The sequence below is a fragment of the Astatotilapia calliptera genome, chromosome 13 (assembly GCF_964374335.1).
Source record: "Astatotilapia calliptera chromosome 13, fAstCal68.1, whole genome shotgun sequence".
NCBI classification, from domain to species: Eukaryota; Metazoa; Chordata; class Actinopteri; order Cichliformes; family Cichlidae; genus Astatotilapia; species Astatotilapia calliptera.
In genome coordinates, this window is record NC_137434.1 from 29,792,860 (window position 1) to 29,816,288 (window position 23,429).

Below are 23,429 nucleotides of genomic sequence, written 5' to 3' on the forward strand. Positions count from 1 at the left end.
TTATTACACCCAAGTATTAGCTTTTACAGCAGGATGTTTTGCCTTGTAATGTATGGAGTTATTTACCAACTATAGCAGGTATGTGCATTAGCATATGGACAGGGTGACAGCCAAAGTGTCAAACTTACACCTTCAAAGACGTCCAACATTCTCTGGTGCTTAGATCCATCTTTTTGCACCTTATTGCTGACTAAATATTAGTTAGGTTTCATTTTTTCACCATGTAACTGTAAGCTAGCAATCGGTTTCTACTTCAAAGTTCATGATTTCCACCCAGTGCCAGCATTTACAAACATATAAGGGTGTAAGTCATGTTTGTGGACTGATCTCTGTGAGTTCTGTGCCAGAGCTTCAGTTAGCAATCACAGGTGAATCACAAATCACAATTATCACAAATAATCATGATTTTATTTTAATATCTTCAATCATAAGCCTTTCCTAACTATTACCAAGAGTTGTATCAGCCCAATATCAACTTTGTCTTTGCAGCAACCAAATTTTGGGGCACTCCAAACGACAGTGGTATCTCCGTCTTCCTTTCCCTCTCTTCCAAAAACGTCTCACGCATCTATAACCTTGCATCGAACCTGCTTCACATGAATATGAAAATGCAATGAGCCTTTTATATGTCTGTGTATTAGCAAATGTTCATCAGTATTGCTGTTGGAGCAGTGCAACAGGATAAGTGACAGCAGTGCATCTTTGCATCAAGCCAGACTTGAAAATGACACAAATACTGATGGTTTCGGTCTCTTTTGGCAGTCAGCTTTCACACCCCAAAGTTAAAACTGTTCTGTATTCTCACTGTGAGGAAGGTAAAAGCAGTGGCTCCTGTTACGTTGCTGTCTCACCGCACCTTTTACTTTGAATGCTCTGACAACAAATAAATAAATAACACTCCAGACAGCAGTGTTTTTTACTCCGTGAGCCGATCTCTGCCTGTAACCTGGTTTCTTGTGTTCATGTAAATGCCGCCACTGATTGTGAAAGAGTAGCGGGCACACAATGAAAGGTATAATTTGGCTAGGCTGAGCACGAGGACAAACAAGCTAAGGCTAATGGGAACAGACAGACTAAATCAGTAGAGCACAGAAATGGAAATGGACTGAAATACTGATTTACCCAGCAGCGCCATTTGAACATACAGTACTATACACGGGATGTTGACAGGTAAAGCAGCACAAGTCAGATTTGTGAAAACATTCAAATCTGAGGGGTGAGGAAGGAGAAGCAGGCACTGAGTATTATGGTGCTGATTTAAAAACGTGAGTGCTGTTTTGCACTTTATGTGCACAAAAGCTTTTCAAAGTGAACGATCTTGACCGAAAACCACTTTCTGCTTTTTTTTAAGGAGGAAAAATTAGCACACATGATGTGACTGCCTCAGTTGTCCTTGAGAAAAGCTCGCCACCTTAAACACACACTCTCCGACACAAACACAGTCATTAAAATCAATAATTAAAAAATGAACTCTCTGTTACCTCCTTACTTATGTAAAGGAGTTGAGGGTTTTTTTGAGTGCGTGTGTGCAGACTTGGATATAAAGAGATGAAAGAAAAATGTCAGACTCATCTTCTTCCCCCTCCGCATCCGTGGTTAGCCTGTGAGATGGCAGAGGGCGGAGAGCTGCGCCTGTGTGTATTCTGTCAGGGCTTCAACGTGGGAGTTTGAAAAAGCGATTGAGTTGAAAACACACCCGAGACACGATGACTTCTCCAAGTGAAGTGTGGAAGTTTTTATCCAGCTGAATAACCTTCACTCCTTTCCTTTTCCTTTTTTGTCTCTGTCTTGTTTGTCTTCATTCCCCATTTTCCTTCTTCTCTAGTGTCCAAGTGCAGGGAGAGAACCAGTGTGATGACACCTTCCTACATATGCAAGCTCCTGCGATGCAGGCATTGTCGCCATCGCCTTGGAGCGGCTGCGTGGAGGTACGCGCACATCTGTGTCCTCCATCTGAACCCAATCCCACCACTCGCAGCCTGAGAAGGCCGGGACGCCGTCAAAGCCACTCCCCACCTCCCCCGTTCCGCTCCTGCTCTATTCCCATCATTCCATCTGTGCAGTGTCACCATGACAATGAGGTGTCTTGCATGCAAACCACCCCAGCGACCACAACGATGTCAGTCACCTGTGGGGCCATGCCTTGCAAGGAGGAGAAGAATGAAAAGGCAGCGCACGCCCCGTTGTTTTCATCTTCCTGCTCGTCTGCCATTGGACGGCAGCAGGATGAGGTGGCCCTGCTGCTCGAAGAGGCACAGGAGCAACTCAGGGCGTTGGCGCTGGCTCACAGGAAGCAGGAGGGGGGCGGAGTCTTCACCGGCACCTCAACGGTTGCACTGGTGGAAGCCAGAGAAACTGTTTGCTTCCTGAACGTTAACGGAGGAAGTGCCGGGGCGCTGAGCTGTAACGGACCCACGCAGACCCAGCTACTCAGCCCCAGCCTATCACACAGAGACCTGGGCCAAACCGGCCAATGAGAGGGCACGATTTAGGACATTCACTTACTGTTTTACACTGTTTGACAGACTCTGGTGTTCTGCATCTGTGGGATGAGAATGAAAATGCTGAATTAAAAAACAAAAAAGAAAAATGTAATATCATGGATAATCCGAAATGTGCTGATGATATGCATACTGTATGTACACGAGCATACAAACACTTCTCGAGTGGCCGCCTTTACACCGACTGACAGTATGGAAAAAGAAAAAAAAATATTCACATGCATTTATTTACCAAACAAGAGAAACACTTCTACTTAGACAAAAAGAAACCAAATAGTCTGTCAGATCCATGGTGTTTTTAATTGTAAAAAGAATATATAAATATATATATATAAATATATATGGATATAAATATATGGAATTCAAAAGTGACCAAGTAAAGTTGAAGAACACAGGAATGATGTAACTATTTTTGTTTGTTTTTTTCGTTCTCTTGGTTTTGTATTCTCACATTTTGGTTCTGGCTCGATGAAGAACTCCATTAATGTCCCGCCGCACGTCCGCGAGTCGTGAATCGGATTCTGCGAGCCTGCGCGGAATCAAAAACGACCAACGAGAAAAAGGAGCCACCACACCAATTTCACCCCCCTTTGCCTTTTGAAAAACTGTTACCCAGCCAAGAATTACAACGCAGCCGTCTGTGGTAATCAAAAACACTTTGAGGATTTACGACGCAAAACAAAAACTCCCCAGCTTTGTGTGTGCGCGTGTGTGTGTCTGTGCTGGGAAGCCACGAGGGACGAGACAAGGAAAAACTAGGGTTTCATTTGGAGCCACTCGGATTTGGGAGGGCAGATTGTGGAGATACTGACTCCAGTTTGGCCAGTGTTGGAAACCAGTCTAGATTATTTTTGTTTTTATTACAAATTATATTTTCACACTCATATGCACACACGCTCGCCTGTGAATTATTATTTGGTTGCTTGAACGAATGAACAGAAGGACTGAGAAGGACAGTGGGCTACGGGGCTCTACGGGAGTGGATGTTTGTTTTGTTTTCCATTTTTTTGGTTATTAATGAACAATGCTGCTTTCTGGGGCTGATGGGAGGGACAACCACATGGTTTTGGTATTGAAACAAGAAATAAATGTCTCTATGTTGTATCCTATGAATTGGAAGCTTTTGAATCTCTGTATGAAGTTACAGCCAAATGTCTCTGGTGTCACAAAGTATAAAAACAATGGTTGCAATTCTGGTAAAGACTTTTCCAAAATAACTGTTGTTTTGATTGATTGCTTGAAAGACAGCAACCTGCCCATAGATGCATGCTGGATAACATCACTCTGAGGGTTTACACTGGCAGTGTTACTTTTGACCTTTTCACAACTTCACCAGCTTGAAGACATCTGGGATCAGCATTCATGAAGCACTTTATTTTGTGGAGCTCCTGGTTTTCTGTGCACTGAATACCAAAATGTTTTAAAATGCAGTGCCGTTTCCTGGCTGTAGATGGACAGCTACAGCCATTTTTATAAATTAAGCCAACAACCCTCAGAAAAATGTTCACCACTGTGGGAAAGCACAGGAATTTGTTTTTCAGGCGGAGAAAAGCGCCATGTGGATGGGAATGTGTCGGGATTCATTCAAATTTGTGTGACACAACTGCAAACTTATATAAAACCTACCAAAATGAAATAGAATCGAAAATTTAATATCAAACCCATTTTAAATAAAGTATATCAGACTCAGGAATAAATGCAACTTAATTATTAAAGTGAACTAAATCTTGAACTTTGCACAGAAGAAGTAAGATACACATCTTCTTCTTCAACGTGGCTTTAAAGCCATCAGAATCTCTAAAACAAGGAAATGATGACCTGCTTTTAGAGTTTTGCTAGTCTAACTGTAGTACATATGAACCAACCATGACCTGTAATCTATTACTTTGTGTTTCCAGACACAGATTCTCATGTGTATGAATCACACTGACATATTTCCCACATTCTAAAAAAAGGGGGGGGGGGGGGGGGGGAATCCACATTTGGTGGTTTTGTTGTTGGTGGAAATCATTTTGCAGTTTGCAGCAGAGACTCCAGTTTAACAGTTCAAGTCACACACTTCAAAGATTTTCACACATCGTTTGTGTTTCTTTTTTATTGTGTTATTAATTCAAACTGCATTAGGGAGTAAGATGTAGCTGTTTTAAAACTACTGGGTTAGGTCTACTTAAAACTACAATAACTCCAATTCTTTTCAAGCACTGTTTTTTGGTTGCCATGGTGATGCATCCCTGCTTTGTCTATGTGCTCCCAACATAAAACTTACTTCTGTTTATAACTATTCTAAAAATAAATTTACTTATAAAGTCGCTTTTTTGCATGACAGTCAGCACAGCACCTTTTCATGACTGTTTCACAGGCTGCTTTGAGCCTGAGCTCGGACAACACGCATGAAAACACTCAACATGAAAACCCTTAACAATGTTAACGACAACCAAACATGCAGTATTTTTTGTTAGCCTCATGTCTCTCCACGACACTTTCCCGTACACATGACCAGCGCTCCTGAGAGGTCTGATTCATTAGACTAAATTCAAAGAAATTTGAACTCTTTCAGCGTGCACTTTTCAAATTTCTCACAATGGGGATCCTTTTCCATTTTTTCTTTTAATAAATGCCTGAATGGCATGGCTAAATCTAATTCACACATAGAAAAAAATTGTCTATATCCAGCTTGCTTTAATTCTTTGTTCCTTTTGTTTATTTGAAGGCTTATGTTCCAACTAAACCCTCAAAAAGGTTCTTTTCTATTTTTCTCTGAAGTTTTGGCTGTTTGACACGAATGTCCAACTATAATTTCTTTACCCATAGAAAGTGCTAATGGCTTGGAATGTGGAGGCAGAAAAAAAACGTGGATTTCTTCATTTGTCTGATTGCTAGCTTCACTGTGAGCTGTTATCAGGTTAAAGTCTGACAGCACTGTGTAAATTTGAGTTCTTATCGGAGCCATGCAACTGGACTCTGCATCAAATACCAGTTTTTACAACATTTATGAAATGTTTCAAAATTTAAAAAAAAAACGGCAAAGCTTTGGAGGTTCAAAGAGCAGTAAGTCATGGCCTGATGACAAACAGGCATTTCCATTTAGCTGACACTTCTATAAGAGTTATTACTACACCTTGAGAAAACTGTAATTACTTTTGGCATGCAGGTACTTCAGCACAATGTACATCTGAGCATAAGCAATTATACAACAGAAGAGAGGGAAAAACTAATTTAATGGAGACCTCTCTGCTCCTCTCTGAACATCTTTAAATGGTTTTCCTAGCAACTGAAGGTCGCTTGCTGCATAACTTCACATTGTGCTAGTCATGAGAAGCAGCAAAGTAATAGAAATGAGGGCGTTTATTTGATTAGAAAAACTTGATTGACTTTCTTTTTATTACTCAAAGATTTAGAGAGTTTATCACCTCTCTTCATTAGAGTCAAAATGCATTTAAAGTTTAATTAGGTGTATGCAAAGACTACATTTAACCATGTGCTGTAAAGAATTCATATTTCTCTTTATTTTTCTTTGGCAACAATGCCTTGTTCACCATATGCCATCAAAATCTTTAACTCCAAAATCTTAAACGTTTCACAGCTAAGGTTCAAGGTTCTGTATTCGTCACATGCAAAGTATAACACACAGTGAAATGTAACCTGACATGCTCCTCAACGAAGATGGTGTGGGGGGGGGGGGAACATTATATATAATATATGCAATATATACTATATATACACACACATGCTATGGCAAGGAAGAGCCAGGACAACAGCTCGGGGGGATATATTGTCATGTAGTAGGATCCACTGTGGATCCTATAACAGAGAGACAGAACTGTACAAGGTGCACTCTCACAATATGAGACGAGCACCACCGAGGCTGGAGATAGAGCACGTGGAGTCCAGGAATTGAAGAATTGTTGTTTCTGTGTCAGTCACACATGCATGTCTTCAAACAGTGATGCCAGAGTACATGGGGAGATGGTGGTGATATGGACCTCTTATTTACGAGGTTTATGATCAAGCTTGCAAGCATTAGCTGATCATTTCAGTACTGCATGTCCTAAGGCACATGAATCACTAATACCCAAGGCTCGCAGAATCAGACTTTGTAAGAGCAATTACTCATAGCACTGCTTTTATATACAGTATAACTACATTTGTTTTTAATGAATCCATAAAATCATTTATGATTCAAAGTCTGAGTTTAAGCAGATGATTTATTGGAATACAATTCCTCTTCATGCTACAAGCCGGACACCTATGCAGGCGGGGTGCAGTTTTTTTGTTTCTAACACAGAAACTGCCTACGAGTGCCTGCAGAAAGACGTCTCTTTTCCCTTAACAGATGCACAGATTTATGCTCTCTGCTGCAGTTTAGCTACTTCAGCTGTATTCAGTCAGGTGGCTAAAAGTGAGGTAGTTAACACAATCAGTACAGTGCCTGTTTGTGTGTGTGTGCCTGAGAGTGTGTTTGAGTGTGTGCCTGAGTGTGTATGTGTGTGTGCCTGAGTGTGTATGTGTGCGACTGATGGCAGGGAATAGAGGTTAGACCATCAGGCCAGAGAGATAAGAGCTATAGTTTGATCCTCCCAAAGCACTCGACTGCCAGCCCAGCCAAGCCCATCAGACCTCATCTGAACTGCATGCCAGTTCACTGACAGTGTTTGTTTGCATTTTTATGGATAGATAGTGTGAGTGTGTGTGTGTGTGTGTGTGTGTGTGTGTGTGTGTGTGTGTGTGTGTGTGTGTGTGTGTGTGTGTGTGTGTGTGTGTGTGTGTGTGTGTGTGTGTGTCTGTTTTAAATGCTTGCGTGTCAACATCTCTTTCTTTACTCTTCCAGCCATATGCCCTCCTATCCTTACACAAACTCCTGCAGCATGGATAGCTACACATCTAGATAACAAGCACACTTAAATATAGAGCAATGAGACTTTGCTCCCGAAGGTGGTTTGAACTGGATCAAGTCAGAGATATATACAGAGAGTCTGAGACAGTGAAATAGGAGCTATGAAGTGCATACTGTCAGCTTGGCTGTAATTCAGGCTGTTTCCCTCTTTAAAGCACAAGATCCTGGATGGTGACAGAAGAGCTAATCCTTATAGCGACAGTGGGCTGTGGGCTGGGTAATCACTATAGGAAAGAGTGTATGTGTGTGTGTCAGTGCCTTTCCTAATATGTACAATCGCAATTCCAAAAAAAGTTGGAACACTATGTAAAAGAAAAACAGAATGAAATGATTTCTGTATTCACAACAGAACATAGAAAACATATCAAATGTTTAAACTGATGTACTATTTTCTGTAAAATATTAGCTCATTTTAAATTCTATGCCAGCAACACATATGATAGATGTTGGCAACAAAAGGCTGAAAAAGTAACCAGTGTTAAAACGAAAGAGCAGGATGAACATTTTGCATCTAATAAGGTTAATTAACAGGTCAGTAACATGATGGGTATAAAAAGAGCATCTTAGAGAGACACAGTTTGTCAGAAGTAAAGATGGGCAGGGGTTCTCCAATCTGCAACAAACCTGCATTTATAAATTGCAAAAAATGTCATAATAGTGTTTCTTAATGGAAAATAATGACTTTGAACATCTCCTCATCCACAGTACACAATGGTTTGTTTGTTTTTTGTGGGGGGGGGGGGGGGGGGGGTTGTTTTTTTTGGCCTGTCCCGTTTGGCTCTTTTGCATCAGAATTGTTGTCTAAAGGCAAACAAAGATGCCCAACGGATTTACTTTACCAAATTGACCATCCCAGCCTTGCCGTAATGGTCCATTTGATTCACCTTTTATTGTTTATTTTATTTTCACTTACTGAATACGGGACAGACTTGACTGGGGGAAAGAAGGGGAGAAAGAAAGAGGGAAAGAGTTAGAGCTGAGAAGAGGGACGGGGGAGAAGGGCAAAAAACAAAAACCAACAGAATGAGCAGAGAAAAAAAATGCATATATCAATCACCTGGATCACCTGCTGAGAAAGAAAAAAGAAAACAAGCAGAAGAGAACAAGAGTAATAGAATAAACAACATCACAATGATATATGGGAATATGACAGTAAATACTAAATGTTAAACATTATTGTGCAGCACATAAGATCAACAGAACACAGTGTGCTTTGAGGTAGGAGCCAAAAAGGGTGTAGTTTGTGGGTGTGATCACCCGTGTGTACACCTGTGAGCATGGACGCGCTTGTTTTTTTTTTGTTTTTTTTAAAAGGTTCCTTCATGTAATGATCTGCTAGAGGGTGTGGGGGGGCCACAGCCCCGTCCTCCAGGGCATGAAGCAGGTATGGAGGAGATCAAAACTCCAGACATCCAGAGGCCCCCAGTACACAATGTTACCAAACGTGTCAGAGAATCTGTAGAAATCTCTGGATGCAAGGAACAATAATGGCTTTGGAATTGGCAGCTTGCCAATCTGGAACAACATCTGGAAAAGTGCCTCCAGTACAGAAAGGTATATAAAGGTTTAAGAGCAACATCATCTCCGATTCTATGCCTTTTTCAGGGAAGGCCTTTCATATTTCAGAAACCACATCTGACTTTATTGTAACAACCTGACTTCGAAAAGTCCAGGTGCTGAAATGACCTGCCTGAAGTCCTGACCTTTCACCGACTGAGACCGTTTGGAGCATCATGAAACCAAAGATATGAAGACCAGGACTTTGTGAGCAGCTAGAATCCTCTAGCACACTCATTCCGAAACTGCGGTACGTGTACCACTGGAGGTGCATGAGCTCCCTCTAGTGGCATGCGGGAAGTTGTTTTTCTTTAATGCGACTAAATAATATACCATGATCTGACTGAGGAATTTCAGAAAAATTAAAATGTACAGCTCTGCTATCACTTCCAACATAAATGTAAATATACAACATATACAACATTCATTTATAAATATACAACATAAATATAAATGAAGACAGAAAACTAACCAGCAGTGACATTCTTACGTCTTACTGAAGTTGGGCTAGCTTAGCATATAATGATGTGCTGCGTTTCTTTTCTTTTTTTTCAAGGGGCTTGTTTAGATTCAGTAGAACAAGCATTGAAACATGTTAAAAACACAACAGCCTTAACAAACGCAGAGTATTTTGGACCCGAAAGCATGGTTCATCACTTAAAGACCAGATATCCCACCTGCTGTGAATGTTTTAATGCACTACGGTTGTTATTACCACCACTTGTCACATCCTGTTTATGACAGTTAAAATAAAAAACATCATGTCAGATTTAAAATTGTCTTGTGTAAACTGTATATTGTGTTAAATAGGCCTATACTACTGTACTTTAATGTCGGTCATAAGGGTGGTACTGGCCATATATTTTATGAGGTGGTACTCATTGTGAAATGTTTGAGAACAACTGCTCCAGCAGACAAGAATAGCAAAACATTCCTCATGTTTGAAATTTAGCTGGTGAGTTATAAAAGAAGTGACCCTCTCATGAAGGACCAAACTACCTACAGAGACCACCACACTTTTTTTAACCTGTTTTTACCTGTTATATGGCAGCACGGTGGCACCGTGGTTAGCACTGAAGAAGGTGCCGAGTTCAATTCCACCATCAGGTCGCGGTCTTTCTGTGTGGAGTTTGGATATTCTCCCTGGGCTTCCTCCAAAGACATGCATTGGTGGGTGTTGTGCAATGGGGATAGGTTAACTGGAAACTCTAAATTGCCCATAGGTGTGAATGTGAATGCGAATGTCTTTGCACTCACATTCAGACTGGCGACCTGGGCCTCTTGGCCCCAAGACAGCTGGGATAGGCTCCAGCCCCTCCCCGCAACCTGAAAAGGATAAGCGGCAGACAATGAATGGATAGATACCTGTTATAGCTGATCTAAAGTTGAGCTTTTTAACATGGAAGTCTGAAGAGACTTTTGGAGCCAGAGGAGTGCAGTTTCTGGCACTTCCACTTTGGCTAAGTATTTCAGCCCCAGTTGTTGCAGTTTGTTTCTTTCAAGCCTCTTGGCTGTTCTTACCCTTGAAAGATGGAGTCCACCAATAATTTCATAACACATGTTACTAATAATTAATAATCTGCGGCCTTTACCTTTTTCCAGTTTAAATTAAAAAATTAAATTGATTTCAATTCGTTTATTTGAAAATGTGGTAGGATTAAAAAAAACAATCATCTAAGCATATCTGGAAAAAGAAAGATCATATTCCAACACCCACAAATGTGCACAGAGAGCTAAGATTAGCCCGTCATTCAAGACAGACTATGCAGAATTTTACTTTAATTTGCCAGCTCCATTTTCTGGTGTCAGGACCAACCAGGAGCAAATCCATTTGCATGTGCAGATCAACTAATCTTCACATGGTTTCAGGAACATAGCAGCCTATAATGAGTGCTTGCAGGGCAGATACAGTAAAGCACGCTTGCATAATGCCTAAATGACAGTGTTTGTGGTACGGCAATCACAGCATCTCAGTACGTAGTGTGAGGCAACATGTTAAGTGTTTCAGCGTATTCACTTTCAATATTTCATATGAATTACAGCGTACCTGTGTTTTTTCTTTTTTCTTGCTTTATTTGTCGATGCGGTGCCGCCATCCAAGTTAATTTGTTTGAGCAAAATACTTTTAAATTCTCAGTTTGAAAAACATCACAAATGAAAAGCAAAGCCTTGCACATCTCAAGCAGTGAGCGCTCAATTCCTCCTGATGAGCAGGAAAGCTGCTAAGCAGATGCAGGTGCTGGAAACTCTTTTAAAGATCTACTTTATTATTACAGAAACTCAGATCCATATATTAGATTAAAAGTGCAGGATGTCATATGAATAGGATCAATTTCTTGAAACCCTGGTGGCATTTAGACATAAATCCAGATCAAACAAGTTTGCCGCAGCCTGTTATATTCATTCAAGAAGGAAAAAGAGAACAAAAAATATGAATCTACATTTTAGAAGTAACACATTTTAACAAAAGAACAAAATACAGCATCATTTTTACCTCTTAAGGTTTATGAATAAAAAGAACAAATTCTACTCTCAACTCTTTTTTTTCAATAGCTAGTAACTCATTTCAAATCTAAATCCTGTTTAATTTATCTTTTTTCTTGTTCAGGACTATTTTAAGATATTCGGCAATAAAATAATCAAAAGTACAGATTTATGTTTTATTTTACTCTGTCTGGCATTATGAAAGTACATGCTGCATAACAGATGGTACATCTTTTGCATATAAAACATATGCCCTCCTATCCGTAAACAAAGAATTGGGATGTGTGTTATACATTATTGAATTAAAGTTAATCAGAATTCTGCTTGGACAGAGGAAATCTTTGAAGTTCCAGAAACTAATGATGGTTCAACGCTGCATTAAAGGTGCATCGTCTGGCTCACCAGTGTTAAAAAAAATTTAAATGTACAGCAGATGAAGCATCACCAAATATGTTTCCAAACTAACTTCCTTTCAAGCCAAAGTCTAGAACATATGATGAAGCATATCTTGCCTTTGGTTTCACCTGCACAACAGCAGTGCCAAGCAGAATTAGTTTCCCCTGCATCTGGAGCACGCGCTGGGCTGTCCGGATCACGGACAAACAGTATCCCACATTCCTGATTTTTAGTTCACAAACTCTTATGATGAAATTTTGGCTCTTTATACATTAAAGTTACAGTGAGATACAAATAACATCAGGCTGATCCTGCCACAATTTGTTCCCCCGGTTCAAATCACAGACAAACAGGATCCCACAGTTGTTTATGTTTTTGCACAGAGGCATTTTTTGAAAAATGTATTGATAGCAATGTTGAATATTATTACACAGTAAAAACAACAACAACAACAACAACAACAACAAAACAACTATATGTAAAATAATTACACCATAAAGATGTTTTTTTTTAGTGGCCTATTTTATTGCAACCTGTAACTTATTGCAGTTTACTTTTATTTGTTTAATTGTTTACAAAAGGTTTGAGGTGTGGAATAAACAGCAGTGGAGTTTGAAAACAAAATATGGGTGTGTGTGGTTGGAGGATGTGTTTGTGGTGGGGGGAGGCCTTGTAAAACAAAGGGGGGCCTAGCAAAAAAAGTTGGGGAACCACTCGTCTACAGTAATGTTTAGGTTACTTTTACTTCACTCACTGGAATGTTGTGGCTGACCGGTTTGTTTTTTATGCATACATATAACCAAACTAAAGCATCATAACTAAAATCTTTTTTAAAAATCCAAGTTTCAAGGTTTCCAGGTTGTGCTGAAGGAAACAGTATTTGTGTTTTGTTAGTCTGAAGAAAACAAATAAGATACACTTCTCTGCTTCAAGCTGAATCTGTCTTTCTGTATCCTTAAAAGCATCCGTTTAAATCAATTCAGCTGCCAGCACTGCTGTTTTTATGATCATATATATTTTGTGTCTCCGCAATATTACAAATTAATGGCGCTTAGCCAGAGTTTAATCAGGAGGACCGCTTTATTATTGCTCCTCTATTCCTTCATTCATTATGCCCTCGATGCCACACCCCTTTGCTCCTGTCCGTTCATTTCTTCTCCCGCTTCTCTCTGTTAACCTTTAAATTTAAAATCCAAGAGGCATCTCTCTTCTGGTTCACAGCATCCAATCAAGTAGTCCTAAAATTTCTCTCTTATCCAAATGAGAGCAAATTAATAATCCCCACCATTCATCAGTCCAGTTAGCTGCAACACTACCCTGCTTGTCTCCACTGCTCACACAGATACTGTTATGTAATTACCATCTTCCACAGCAACAGCGGCACCAGTAAGTCATTTGCAAATGCACAATAATTACAAGGAAGCACACAGGCAGCGAGCCCTCTTTTCTGTTTAAGCAGTGTTTTCTGGGGTGAACTGAAAATCAGCCTAATCGTAGATTTGTTTTTTCTTTTTGCCTGTGCCGTTTGGTTCTTTTCTTTGTCTGAAAGCCAAGAAAGATGCCCAACGGATTTACTTTACCAAGTGGATCATCATAACCTTGCCATGCTGGTTCATTTGACTGACCTTTGTTATTATTATTTATATATTTTATTTTAAGTTGTTACAGGCGGGGGCTCGACGAGGCAGACATGACTGGGGGATAGGAAAGAAAGAAAGAAAGAAAGAAAGAAAGAAAGAAAGAAAGAAAGAAAGAAAGAAAGAAAGAAAGAAAGAAAGAAAGAAAGAAAGACATAGGGGAGGAGGGACAGTGAGAGAGGATTCTTAAAAAAAGAAGAAAAACATTTTTGAATTATTTTTTGATTTTTTTAAATGTATTTATTTCTTTTATTTATTTCTCTTTTTTTTTATTTCTTTTTTCCCCATCTTAGATGTTAATACTCACTCGGTGAGGTAATAAGCACACCTGTATTTCATCTTGCTTGCCTGCACCTCTGGGATGAGCTAACACAGCAACAGACAGGAGTGGGAGAAGTAAGAAGCCAAGTTTCCGAAAGTTAAAAAAGTGATATCAATGTTCCGATGTAAGAGGTGCAAACAAAAAGCTTTTAGCTCTTCCAGTAACAAATAAAAACCACACTTCTCTTTAAGGCTGGGTACCCTCATTGATCTCTACAGCTGATTCACAAGGTTCGATTTGATTCAATCCCTCATTCGATTCGATTTTGAATCCGCCAGTCAGAAATATTATAATTATGATAATTTATCCCAGATATGTACTGTTGAAAGAACCCTCTAAACCTTGTAGATTAAAAATATTTAATTTAAATTAATTTAATTTATTTACCTGCTCTTTAATCGTTTGCTGTTTTAGCTGTTCTTACAAAAACTTTTGTATTTAAAAATTGATCTCAGGATTTAATAAATCAATATCACAGTATTCAAATTAAAATTGATTTGAATCGGGAAACTGATTTTTTTTAAACCCACCCCTAGTTCTCTCTCTAGCTTGCAATTCTGCTCAGGATGAACTGCTGTTCCCTGAAAGTCATACGGTCATTATATCTCTTGGTTTTGTTGTCACTCTATGATTCCACCTTTAAAGCTTCCTCCTGTCTTCTTTGCTTTCTTTCTCCATCTTAATGTTTCCATGTTAATGTGGTTGTATTTCCTGACTGCCTCGCCTTAGCTTTTTCCAGCTGCATCTGATCCCAACTTGCGTCTCGTTTCCCAGGCTACAGTCTTGTTTGGATACTTTTTATACAATACATTTCTAAGAAGTTCAGAAAGTTTTTCACTTTCCACTCATTGTCGGTTTTATGTGTAGAATCTGGAGGCAAAAATGACTTTTCTCCATTTTGAAATAAGGCTGCAACATGACAAAATGTGGAACAAGTGAAGCGCTGTGAATATGTTCTGGATGTGGTGGGTGCTTTTCCCAGAGTGAACTTGAACTTGCAGGGTCTCTTTAGGAGGAAATGAGTTGAAACACACATCACAAATGCTGTAATACAAATGGTCAGAATGGGGTTTTCAAGAAGCAATATAAAAACAGCAGGCGTGCTGGAAGCTGTGTTTTGTTTAAGTGGAGTTCAGTAACTGTCTGATCACAGAATTACGCAGCAGCAAAGATGGTGGTAGAAAAAAAGCTTTTTAAAATAATATTTTTAGGTCAAATTGAACAATTATGATTGTAATTAGAATTATATAGCTGTCTGTGATGCAACAGAAGGACAATAATTCATTAGGATTCAATCTTCTGCTCATTAAAATGTTTGTTGTCTATAAGATGTGAAGAAACAACTCGGGTTCAAACGGCACCTAGATGTTACGTTTAATTGAAATTTAATTTAATTGCATTAATCTAGCAATTAACCAACAGAATGACATTTTTTGTAATGTGTTTAATTGCAGTAATATTCTGTCCTTATTTTTAGATTATTCTTTTAAAACATTTCTATACATTTTATGCCAAAGTTCATGATGTATAATTACAAAGCAAAACTGCCAGCAGTTATTTTGCCTTTCAAGAAGTAACAGAGTGTAAAGCACAAGTGTTGTCCTGTTTCCATTATGAATGTAGGGAAGAGCCCACAGGGGAAACCACACACTCAGACTGCAGAGGATGATGGAGTCCCTGGAACAACAAAAAGTTGCCTAACAGCAAGGTGGGATCTGGACCATTTGAGACCAGAGTCTGTGGTAACAAATCACCGTTCGGGATATTAAGTCGAATTCCACGGTCTACGGTTTAAAATGGCGCCCTGAGACTAAAAGTATTAGAGCGGCAGCAGTAAGGAGGAGAAAAATGTTTCAGTCCTGGTGCAGTGCTCCAAAACCTGACTCAAATTTCTCAAAGTTGTGTTTTTTGTTAATAAAACATCGATGTTGACAGGAAAAACTTAATAATAAATAAGAAATTTGGAGATAGACTTGACTGCTGGGGGCAAATCCTTTTTGATAATCCTTTTTTCTCCTTTTTTGAGAGCTTTAGGAATCTCGTATTCAAAATAAGACAAATCAGAAGCCAAGTGATGATTAATGATTGATTGCATACTTTTTGACCATCTGTTCCTGTGAGCTGTTTTTTGGTGTTTAATTGCAATAACATCCAGAGGGCTAGGCAAGATTTCCATTGGAGATTCGGTTTTCTTTCAGAAGAGTAGATGCTTTAAAACGGCTCAGCAAAGCGTGACAGCTGGTAGCGGAAATATACAGTAAAACATGATTTTCTCCACCTTTTTGGTTCAATAATTCAAAGACGCTTTCATTTTTACAGATCAGCAGAATAAATAAATGGGGCTGACAAAATTGGGATTTTGAATATGGTGGTGCTGCAGTGATACGTGCATTTGTCTATGCACCTCAAAACACTGAGAGTCTTGATTAAAGCCAATTAAAATATGCAGAGAATGTAAGATGCCACAAGTCCAGCCTCACTAAAGTGCTCCAGTTTCCACGTTTGTCTTTTTCCTGAGTTTCTAATTAAATATAGAAGAACTCGGCGTGTTGCCACATTTTTCTTTCATTGACTTCATTGTGTGTGTGTGTGTGTGTGTGTGTGTGTGTGTGTGTGTGTGTGTGTGTGTGTGTGTGTGTGTGTGTGTGTACATGTTTAGACATCTTTGTGAGGACAGTAAATTGGCTACTATACTTGTGGGGACCAATAGCCCTTCTGGGGACAAAATGTCAGTCCCCACAAGTTTGAAGGCATGTTTGAGGCTCAAACTGTGGTTTTAGTATCAGGGTTACAATTAGGTTATGGCTAGGTTTAGTCTGAGTGTTAGGGTTAGGCATTCATTTCTGATAGTTAGGGTTAGGGTAAGCAGCTTGGGAATGATGTATGTCAATGAGATGTTCTCATTAAGATATGAAAACAGGTTTGTGTGTGTGGCAACAAATAAAACAATTTAGATTTCCCTTCTAGTATTTCTTTCCTATAATGATTAAGTAATTATGTTGCAATCTGAACTTGACCAGCATGAGCTGCTGATCATTTCTGTTGCTACACATATTTTGCATCAATGACAGATTTACTTATTATGATGCCGTATTTATTTTATCAGAGCTAAGAGCCCAAAGACAAAATGAACTGGCATAAATATTACACTTTTCTAGTTTTACTGACCACTCAAAGCACTTTAGATTACAGGGCCCATTTAACCATACATCCAGACAGTGTTTTATTCTTTACACTTTATCTACCGCTCACTTATGGCCTGTTATAATCTCCAAAACAACCAAACATTTCCCTCTTTGCACTGTGGGAGGAAGGCGGGTAAACCCATGCAGGGATAGGGAGAGGCAACAGCCTAAACTATACAGATTTACAGGTTTCAGAGGCATTAATGAAAACCTCACTATCTTCATCTAAATCAATAGATAGATAGATCAATAGATATAAATCAATAGTTTAAGGTAGAGCCCAGAGACTGCATATAAAAGCTGGATGGAGTGTGTGCGTGAAGTGCTCCTTTTTAAGCTTAAATTTGAGGATTTTTGCAGCTGGTGCTGGTTTTTGAGCCAGAAGAAAACATGATTGGATGAGATGATATAGCACCAATTTAACACCTAACACTACATTGTTTAGCAAACTGCACCCATACACCATCTAAGCGATGGACAGACACTTACCAATTAGTCCTAATTAACATGCAAATTAAAAGTCATATTTGACATATTAATGCTCCAAAAGGAACAAACAACACTCAGCAGACAGCTACAGCTGCCTGTTTTTTTTTCCCTAAATTTTAATCCTTCATAATGTATTAATTAATAATAATTGATAAACTAATTGCTGTTAATGGTCAGGTAAATATCCCAGTATATTGCAAAAATATAAATACAGAGGTTTCCTTTACTCGTTTTTGGAGCCATGAACGCCTAACTTGGTGAAAGCAGAGGGGTTAAACTCATGGAGAACCTGGTGGCTACCTGGTAAGGAAGCCACCTGACTCGTCAGGTTGGGCTGATCAAAAGAAAAGAGAAATAGAGGCTCTGTGTCTAAAGTGACTGTTTTCTTCTTCAGGCTGTGGTTGTAAAAATCAAGATTTGTTTGCTTTCAATTAGCACTGTGCTGCAATGCAGTCCATGCATCTCCCTTTCTTTGATATTGTTTCTTAGGCCCAGGCGATAAATGAGCCTTTCTTGGAATTTTTCTTGTCCATGCACCCCTTGTTCTTTGTTATTCTGATGCTGTTTGCATTTTGAACTTTTGCTACTAAATAAAACTCAAACTGAGCTTCAAACACCTTGAAAAACTGAAAGTGCAAAGGGGAAATTGCATTTATCCTTCAACAGCTTTTTAGAGGCCAGCGGTAAAAGACCTTGGATTGTACTCTTTTGTTCCCAAGTGATCTTGTGTAAATGTATTGAGCAGTGAGCAGTGTTGTGCTTTGCTGGGAAACAGCAAAGTGTTCTTTGGATAAGGAGAGGTTGGAGAGAAGAATTGGAGTCAGGACTTTGGATCTACAATGCAGCTGTGGAAGCCTCACATGCTCCAGATACATATGATTAGTTGCTGTGCAGGGATTAGAAATGCAGAATAATGCCAAAAAATAATTCCTTAAAGAATATTGAAACGCTAATGTCTGTACAGCGGATCTGTTTGTGGCGGTGCTGACTTAATGACAACATCCTTCTTTCTTTAGTTTCGGTGTTGAATGTTTGAGGTATTAGGATATTTGCATGTTTTAATTAAAAATAGAAAATACTGGTTACAAAGGAGAAGCAGGCAATGTTAAAGGTTGTTCACTTTTACTTATTGAAATCTGTGATATTTGGTGATTTTAGAAAGATAACCTGACGCCTTAAGATCCTCTTCTCTGTTATTAAGAGCTTGTGCAAAACTAGAAATGGTGGAATTTATACATTTTTAAAGACATTTTAAAGGACAGCCTTAATACAATTGACGTAATGAGCTCATGTGCTCTCGGGTGCACTCAGATTCTCATGATTTTTCCAAATTCTGCCAACTTCTGCATGGCAATAAAATACACCAATGGCTCCCCAAGAGCAGCAAATGATCTCATTTAACAAATTTTGCTAATTCACACAGGCAGGACTGACTATTAAACTTTGTAATTAGGCTGATAGTGTCTTTCAAATGCAGTGTAGAGGAGGAACGGGAACGTTTCTACAGTGCAGGCTCAGCACGTGCTATCACTCCACCTGCACAGTCTTTTTTTAGAGAGTGTGGCTCTCAGGATTTGTGAAGTGCTAACGTTCATTTATCCACATACATAGTGCGAGGTGGTGGAAATGAAGCTTACAGACTTCTTGAGGTAAAACATTAGTGTAGCAGATGTAAAGTACTGACTGGAGATGACATATAAATCCCTACTGATGGTAAAAGAAAAAAGCTAATAATAAAGTGTAGGAAGAAGTGGAGATGGCAGAAAAAAACTTATGTAACGCTGTCGGATCGCGTCTGCAGTCAGTTTAATGTTTACCTCTTGCCCGTGTCTCATGTTTCTGTCTCATATGATGGTTCAGGGTTTTTGTAAAGTATTTGCTGTGTAATATGTCTGAGTTTGGGGGTATTTCCAGCTATTTCTGCCTTCTGTTCTCCTCTATATTTGCTACTGTTTTCAGTAAGATCAGTGTCACTACTTGTCACCATCTACCTTTGGTAAGCTTTTCTTATGTGCCTCAGTTGGTTTACTTTCGGGGGGTTCCACTCCAATTATTAGCTCCTCTCTGTGTGCATGTAGTCATTTGTCTCTTTGCCAGTTATCATGACAATATAACTAAGAAAGAGCATTTAAAAGAAATCTTGATAGAATGTAATGAAAAGGATAATAATCTATAATCCTAAAGTATCAGTATACATTTTTATACATTTTTAACAACAAAACCACAATTTTGTACTTCCATCCATTCGCTTCCGCTTGTCCTTTTCAGGGTCGCGGGGGGCGCTGGAGCCTATCCCAGTTGTCATAGGGTGAGAGGCGGGGTACACCCTGGACAGGTCGCCAGTCTGTCGCAGGGCCAACACACAGGGACAGACAACCATTCGCACTCACATTCACTCGCACATTCACACCTGGTGACAATTTGGATTATCCAATTAACCTATGGGCAGCACGGTGGCACGGTGGTTAGCACTGTTGCCGCACAGCAAGAAGGTCCTGAGTTCAATTCCAACATCAGGCCGGGGTCTTTCTGTGTGGAGTTTGCATGTTCTCCCCGTGTTTGCGTGGGTTCCCTCCGGGTACTCTGGCTTCCTCCCACCGTCCAAAGACATGCAGCTTGTGGGGATAGGTTAATTGATTTATCCAAATTGCCACTAGGTGTGAATGTGCAATTTTGTACTTTTCATATAAAAATGAAAGATGTACAATATGCACACATGATACAAGCCTGAACCTCCTCATTCAACATGCTTTTGGAGAAATGTGGAACCATTTATTATGTATTTCAACTAATTTGGGAATATTGTGCTAAAGTCAGACTTACAATCAAGCGTTCTACAGCTGACAAGTGTTTTAAGCATTAAGAGATGAAATGCAAATGTGCAGTTAGAGCTTCATCACTTACCTGCAGCAACTAGCATGAATTAGTCTTACAGTATATACATATCCCCTGTAGCTTGTCTTTGTAGTACATCTTTGTACTCTCTTGCTGAGCATTCTCAGCTTTCCTTGCTTTTTGTCAACCCCTTTAAGTCTTCTACATGAGCTGTTTTTTGTTTGGAACTGTTTTATTCTGTTTGTTTCAGAACTAGTAGCTATAGTTTGTTTATTAAACCTTGGATTTTCTGACTTTATTCTGTGTTGTGACCAATTCATGCATCTGTCTTTTTCTGGTCCTGACTCACTTTACTTGCCATGAGTCACAAATGCACTGATGAAGCTCCACGCTGTGCATGACGCAAAAGGTGTTATAAGGTCTATTTAAGGTTATTTTATCCACCTGACGCTACTTAAAGCTTTGCAAAGCATTTAATGCTGTTGGACTGGTCCCTTATTCCAGAAGGCAGGTTTAACAAACTCAGTCTAAACCTCTGTTAATTAATTTATGTTCCAGAGAAGCTGGCTAGAGTTAATTGTGCGTGTACACATAAGTGAAAGAAAGCCATCATCAAGGAAGCTGTGAGACCAAATGCTTTTCTCATTTCACTAATTTGTGCCTCCTCTGTGCCCCGTCCTTCTGTCTGTGACCCAGAAATCAGTCTCAGGATGCCAATTTCCTAAAATGCATGTGGAGTAGAGAGGAGGCTTGCAAGTGGACAGGTAAGGACCTGTGACCAAGGATGTACATACGAGTCTTTCGCCTTCTATATAAACACATGGCTGGAATGCAATTCTGGTTCATTCATATAACACAGCCTAATAAATCTTTCAGTCATTTCTAATGGGGTGTGATTATTTAAGACTATATGTGAGGGGAAGGGTTTTAAATTCACATATGATTTAACAGGGAGCTCATGTGGGGAAGCCAGTATGGGTGAGATATGGCCTCTTTCACATCAGTAGTCTCACTGCAGAATTCTGAATTAACTGAAGGTTTTTTAAGCAATTTTTTTTAATTACCAGATAAAAATGAATGACGAGAGTCCTGCCTAGAGATCATTTTCAAATGAAAGAAAACGGTACATGTTTGTTTAATGTATAGACTGAAGGATATCCTGTGTTGTTGGAGGCTAAGGTAACATTACCCAGAGTAAATTACAGGTTAGACTACATGTTTTTGAGATATTTATAGCCAAATAAAATATCCTCAGCTTTGTATGAATATAAGAGAACAAACTGACAGATCATCCAGGTCATTTGTGTCTTTAAGATATATCATATATACATAAAACTGTGTATCATCTGCAGTGAAAATAGAGTATTTATATTCAACCAAAAGGAAGCATGTATAAAAAGTACTGATCTTAGCACAGAACCATAACTGACCTCTGTGCAAGAAGAAGTCTCCCCACTGGCACACTGAGTACTGAATGCTGCTCTGATGAGTCCACTGTCAGGGCCCTCTAAATCTTTACTGACACCCGTAGAATAAACCATTCCTCTGAAAATGGTCACCGAGTTGTGAAAACAATTTTTCAAATATAATGAAGCTAAGAAATCTGTGTATACTTCCTCAAGACAGCTGGATCGAGCAAGTGTAGCGGTTTAATTACAGCTAACTTGATATTCTCTGCTATGTATCCTGTTAATAGTGACAAATCAATCATATTTAAAATTGTGGTATTAACAGTAAGTTTAATAGTCTTGTAGCAAAAAAGTCTAAAGAACATGTTGAAGCTAAGAGGAAGGAAAGGAGAGAGTCTAAATAAATATCTTCAGTTATTAAAGTTGCTGTTCTTAATGAGACATCTGTTGGATTTCTGTGATTTTTTTAATGGTTAAATTGTATTTGTAAGGAAAATTTTAAAAGTCATTGCTTGTTAAAGTTAGAGGAATACTCAGCTGAACAGAGCTCTGACTCTTTATGAGCCTGGACACAATGCCAAAAAGAAACCCGGGGTCGTTCTTGTTTTCCTCTCAGTGACAAACAATAAAATGTTCAAACTTTATCGATTTTTTTTTATAGGGCAACGAACTATTTTTCTAGGCCAAAATGAAGGTCATCTAAATTAGCTTATGAATCGTGGGATGCAATAGCAAGGAGTCAAACATCACCGATTGGTCGCTTTTTCAGAGGAACCACAGTGTCCAGTATATTTGTATTTTGAGAGAAGCCAGTTTATTCCAATTATAACTCAAATACATCGTTAAGGCTGTCCTTCTCAACATCTACATGTGAATGTTAGAATCACATGCTGTAATTATTCTATCTGAACTGTGGCTTCAATGAAGAAAAAATTCTGAAAGAAATCAGAGATACTGAATAAGGGCAGGTGGACGAAAGATGACAACAAATACAACTGTTCTTTGCATTTCCCATGGAGGTTTCACAACAGAAGGATTGTGTGTGTTCTCAAAAATACAACAACACAACAACCCTTGCTCCATGACAGTTTCAGTGGGTGAATATGAAATGCAGTCGTAAAAAATGCAGGCCGTCTGCAGCCTGGATTTTAAAAAACTAAATGTAGTCCAGTTTCTGAATCTTAAAGTTGTTTAAGTTTCATCTTTACTCAGGTATTCACATCACCTCTAACAAGACACCAGCATTTTTCCATCAGTGTGACCGATCACAACTTGATAAATGTTTATTCATTTGTAAAGATGTAAATGTCTGCTGAATAACTTGCAGTGAGGAAAGAAAGTCTCAGACAGCTGCTTCAGCTGCAGGAGGAGGGGAGGAGTCACAGAGAAAATCATTTTGTTGGAGGAACACTGCCAGCCACCAGGGCCCTGTACTACAAAACCTGTTGAACATAACCTGGGATATCTTTGCACTGTCAGAATTCACCTAACATCAGCATTCATGGTAGTCATACAAAGCTGATGTCAACCAAGAGTTTCCCCTGCGCATTTGCATCTGATCAATCACTATTATTGATAAGTGCGCTGATAACAACAAAGCTTATTTTGTTTCTTAAAAGAAAAGGAAACTATATCATCAGAAAAAATATAAAAAGGCTAAACATATAATACAGGATGAAAGCAAGAACGCTGCCAAAGATAAAGCAGCAGCGTGAATTAA

At 39.1% G+C, this 23,429-nt stretch overlaps 1 protein-coding gene across 1 annotated transcript in view; it reads left to right on the forward strand.

The window, feature by feature from the left end:
• Positions 1–3,718, forward strand: part of nrg3a (neuregulin 3a) — a 356,235-nt gene extending 352,517 nt beyond the window's left edge. Inside the window, exon 9 of the mRNA XM_026189295.2 lies at positions 1,826–3,718. Coding sequence (XP_026045080.1) covers positions 1,826–2,477 — 652 coding nt within the window. The 3' untranslated portion in view covers positions 2,478–3,718. The remainder of the gene's footprint in view (positions 1–1,825) is intronic.
• The last annotated feature ends 19,711 nt before the right edge of the window (positions 3,719–23,429 follow it).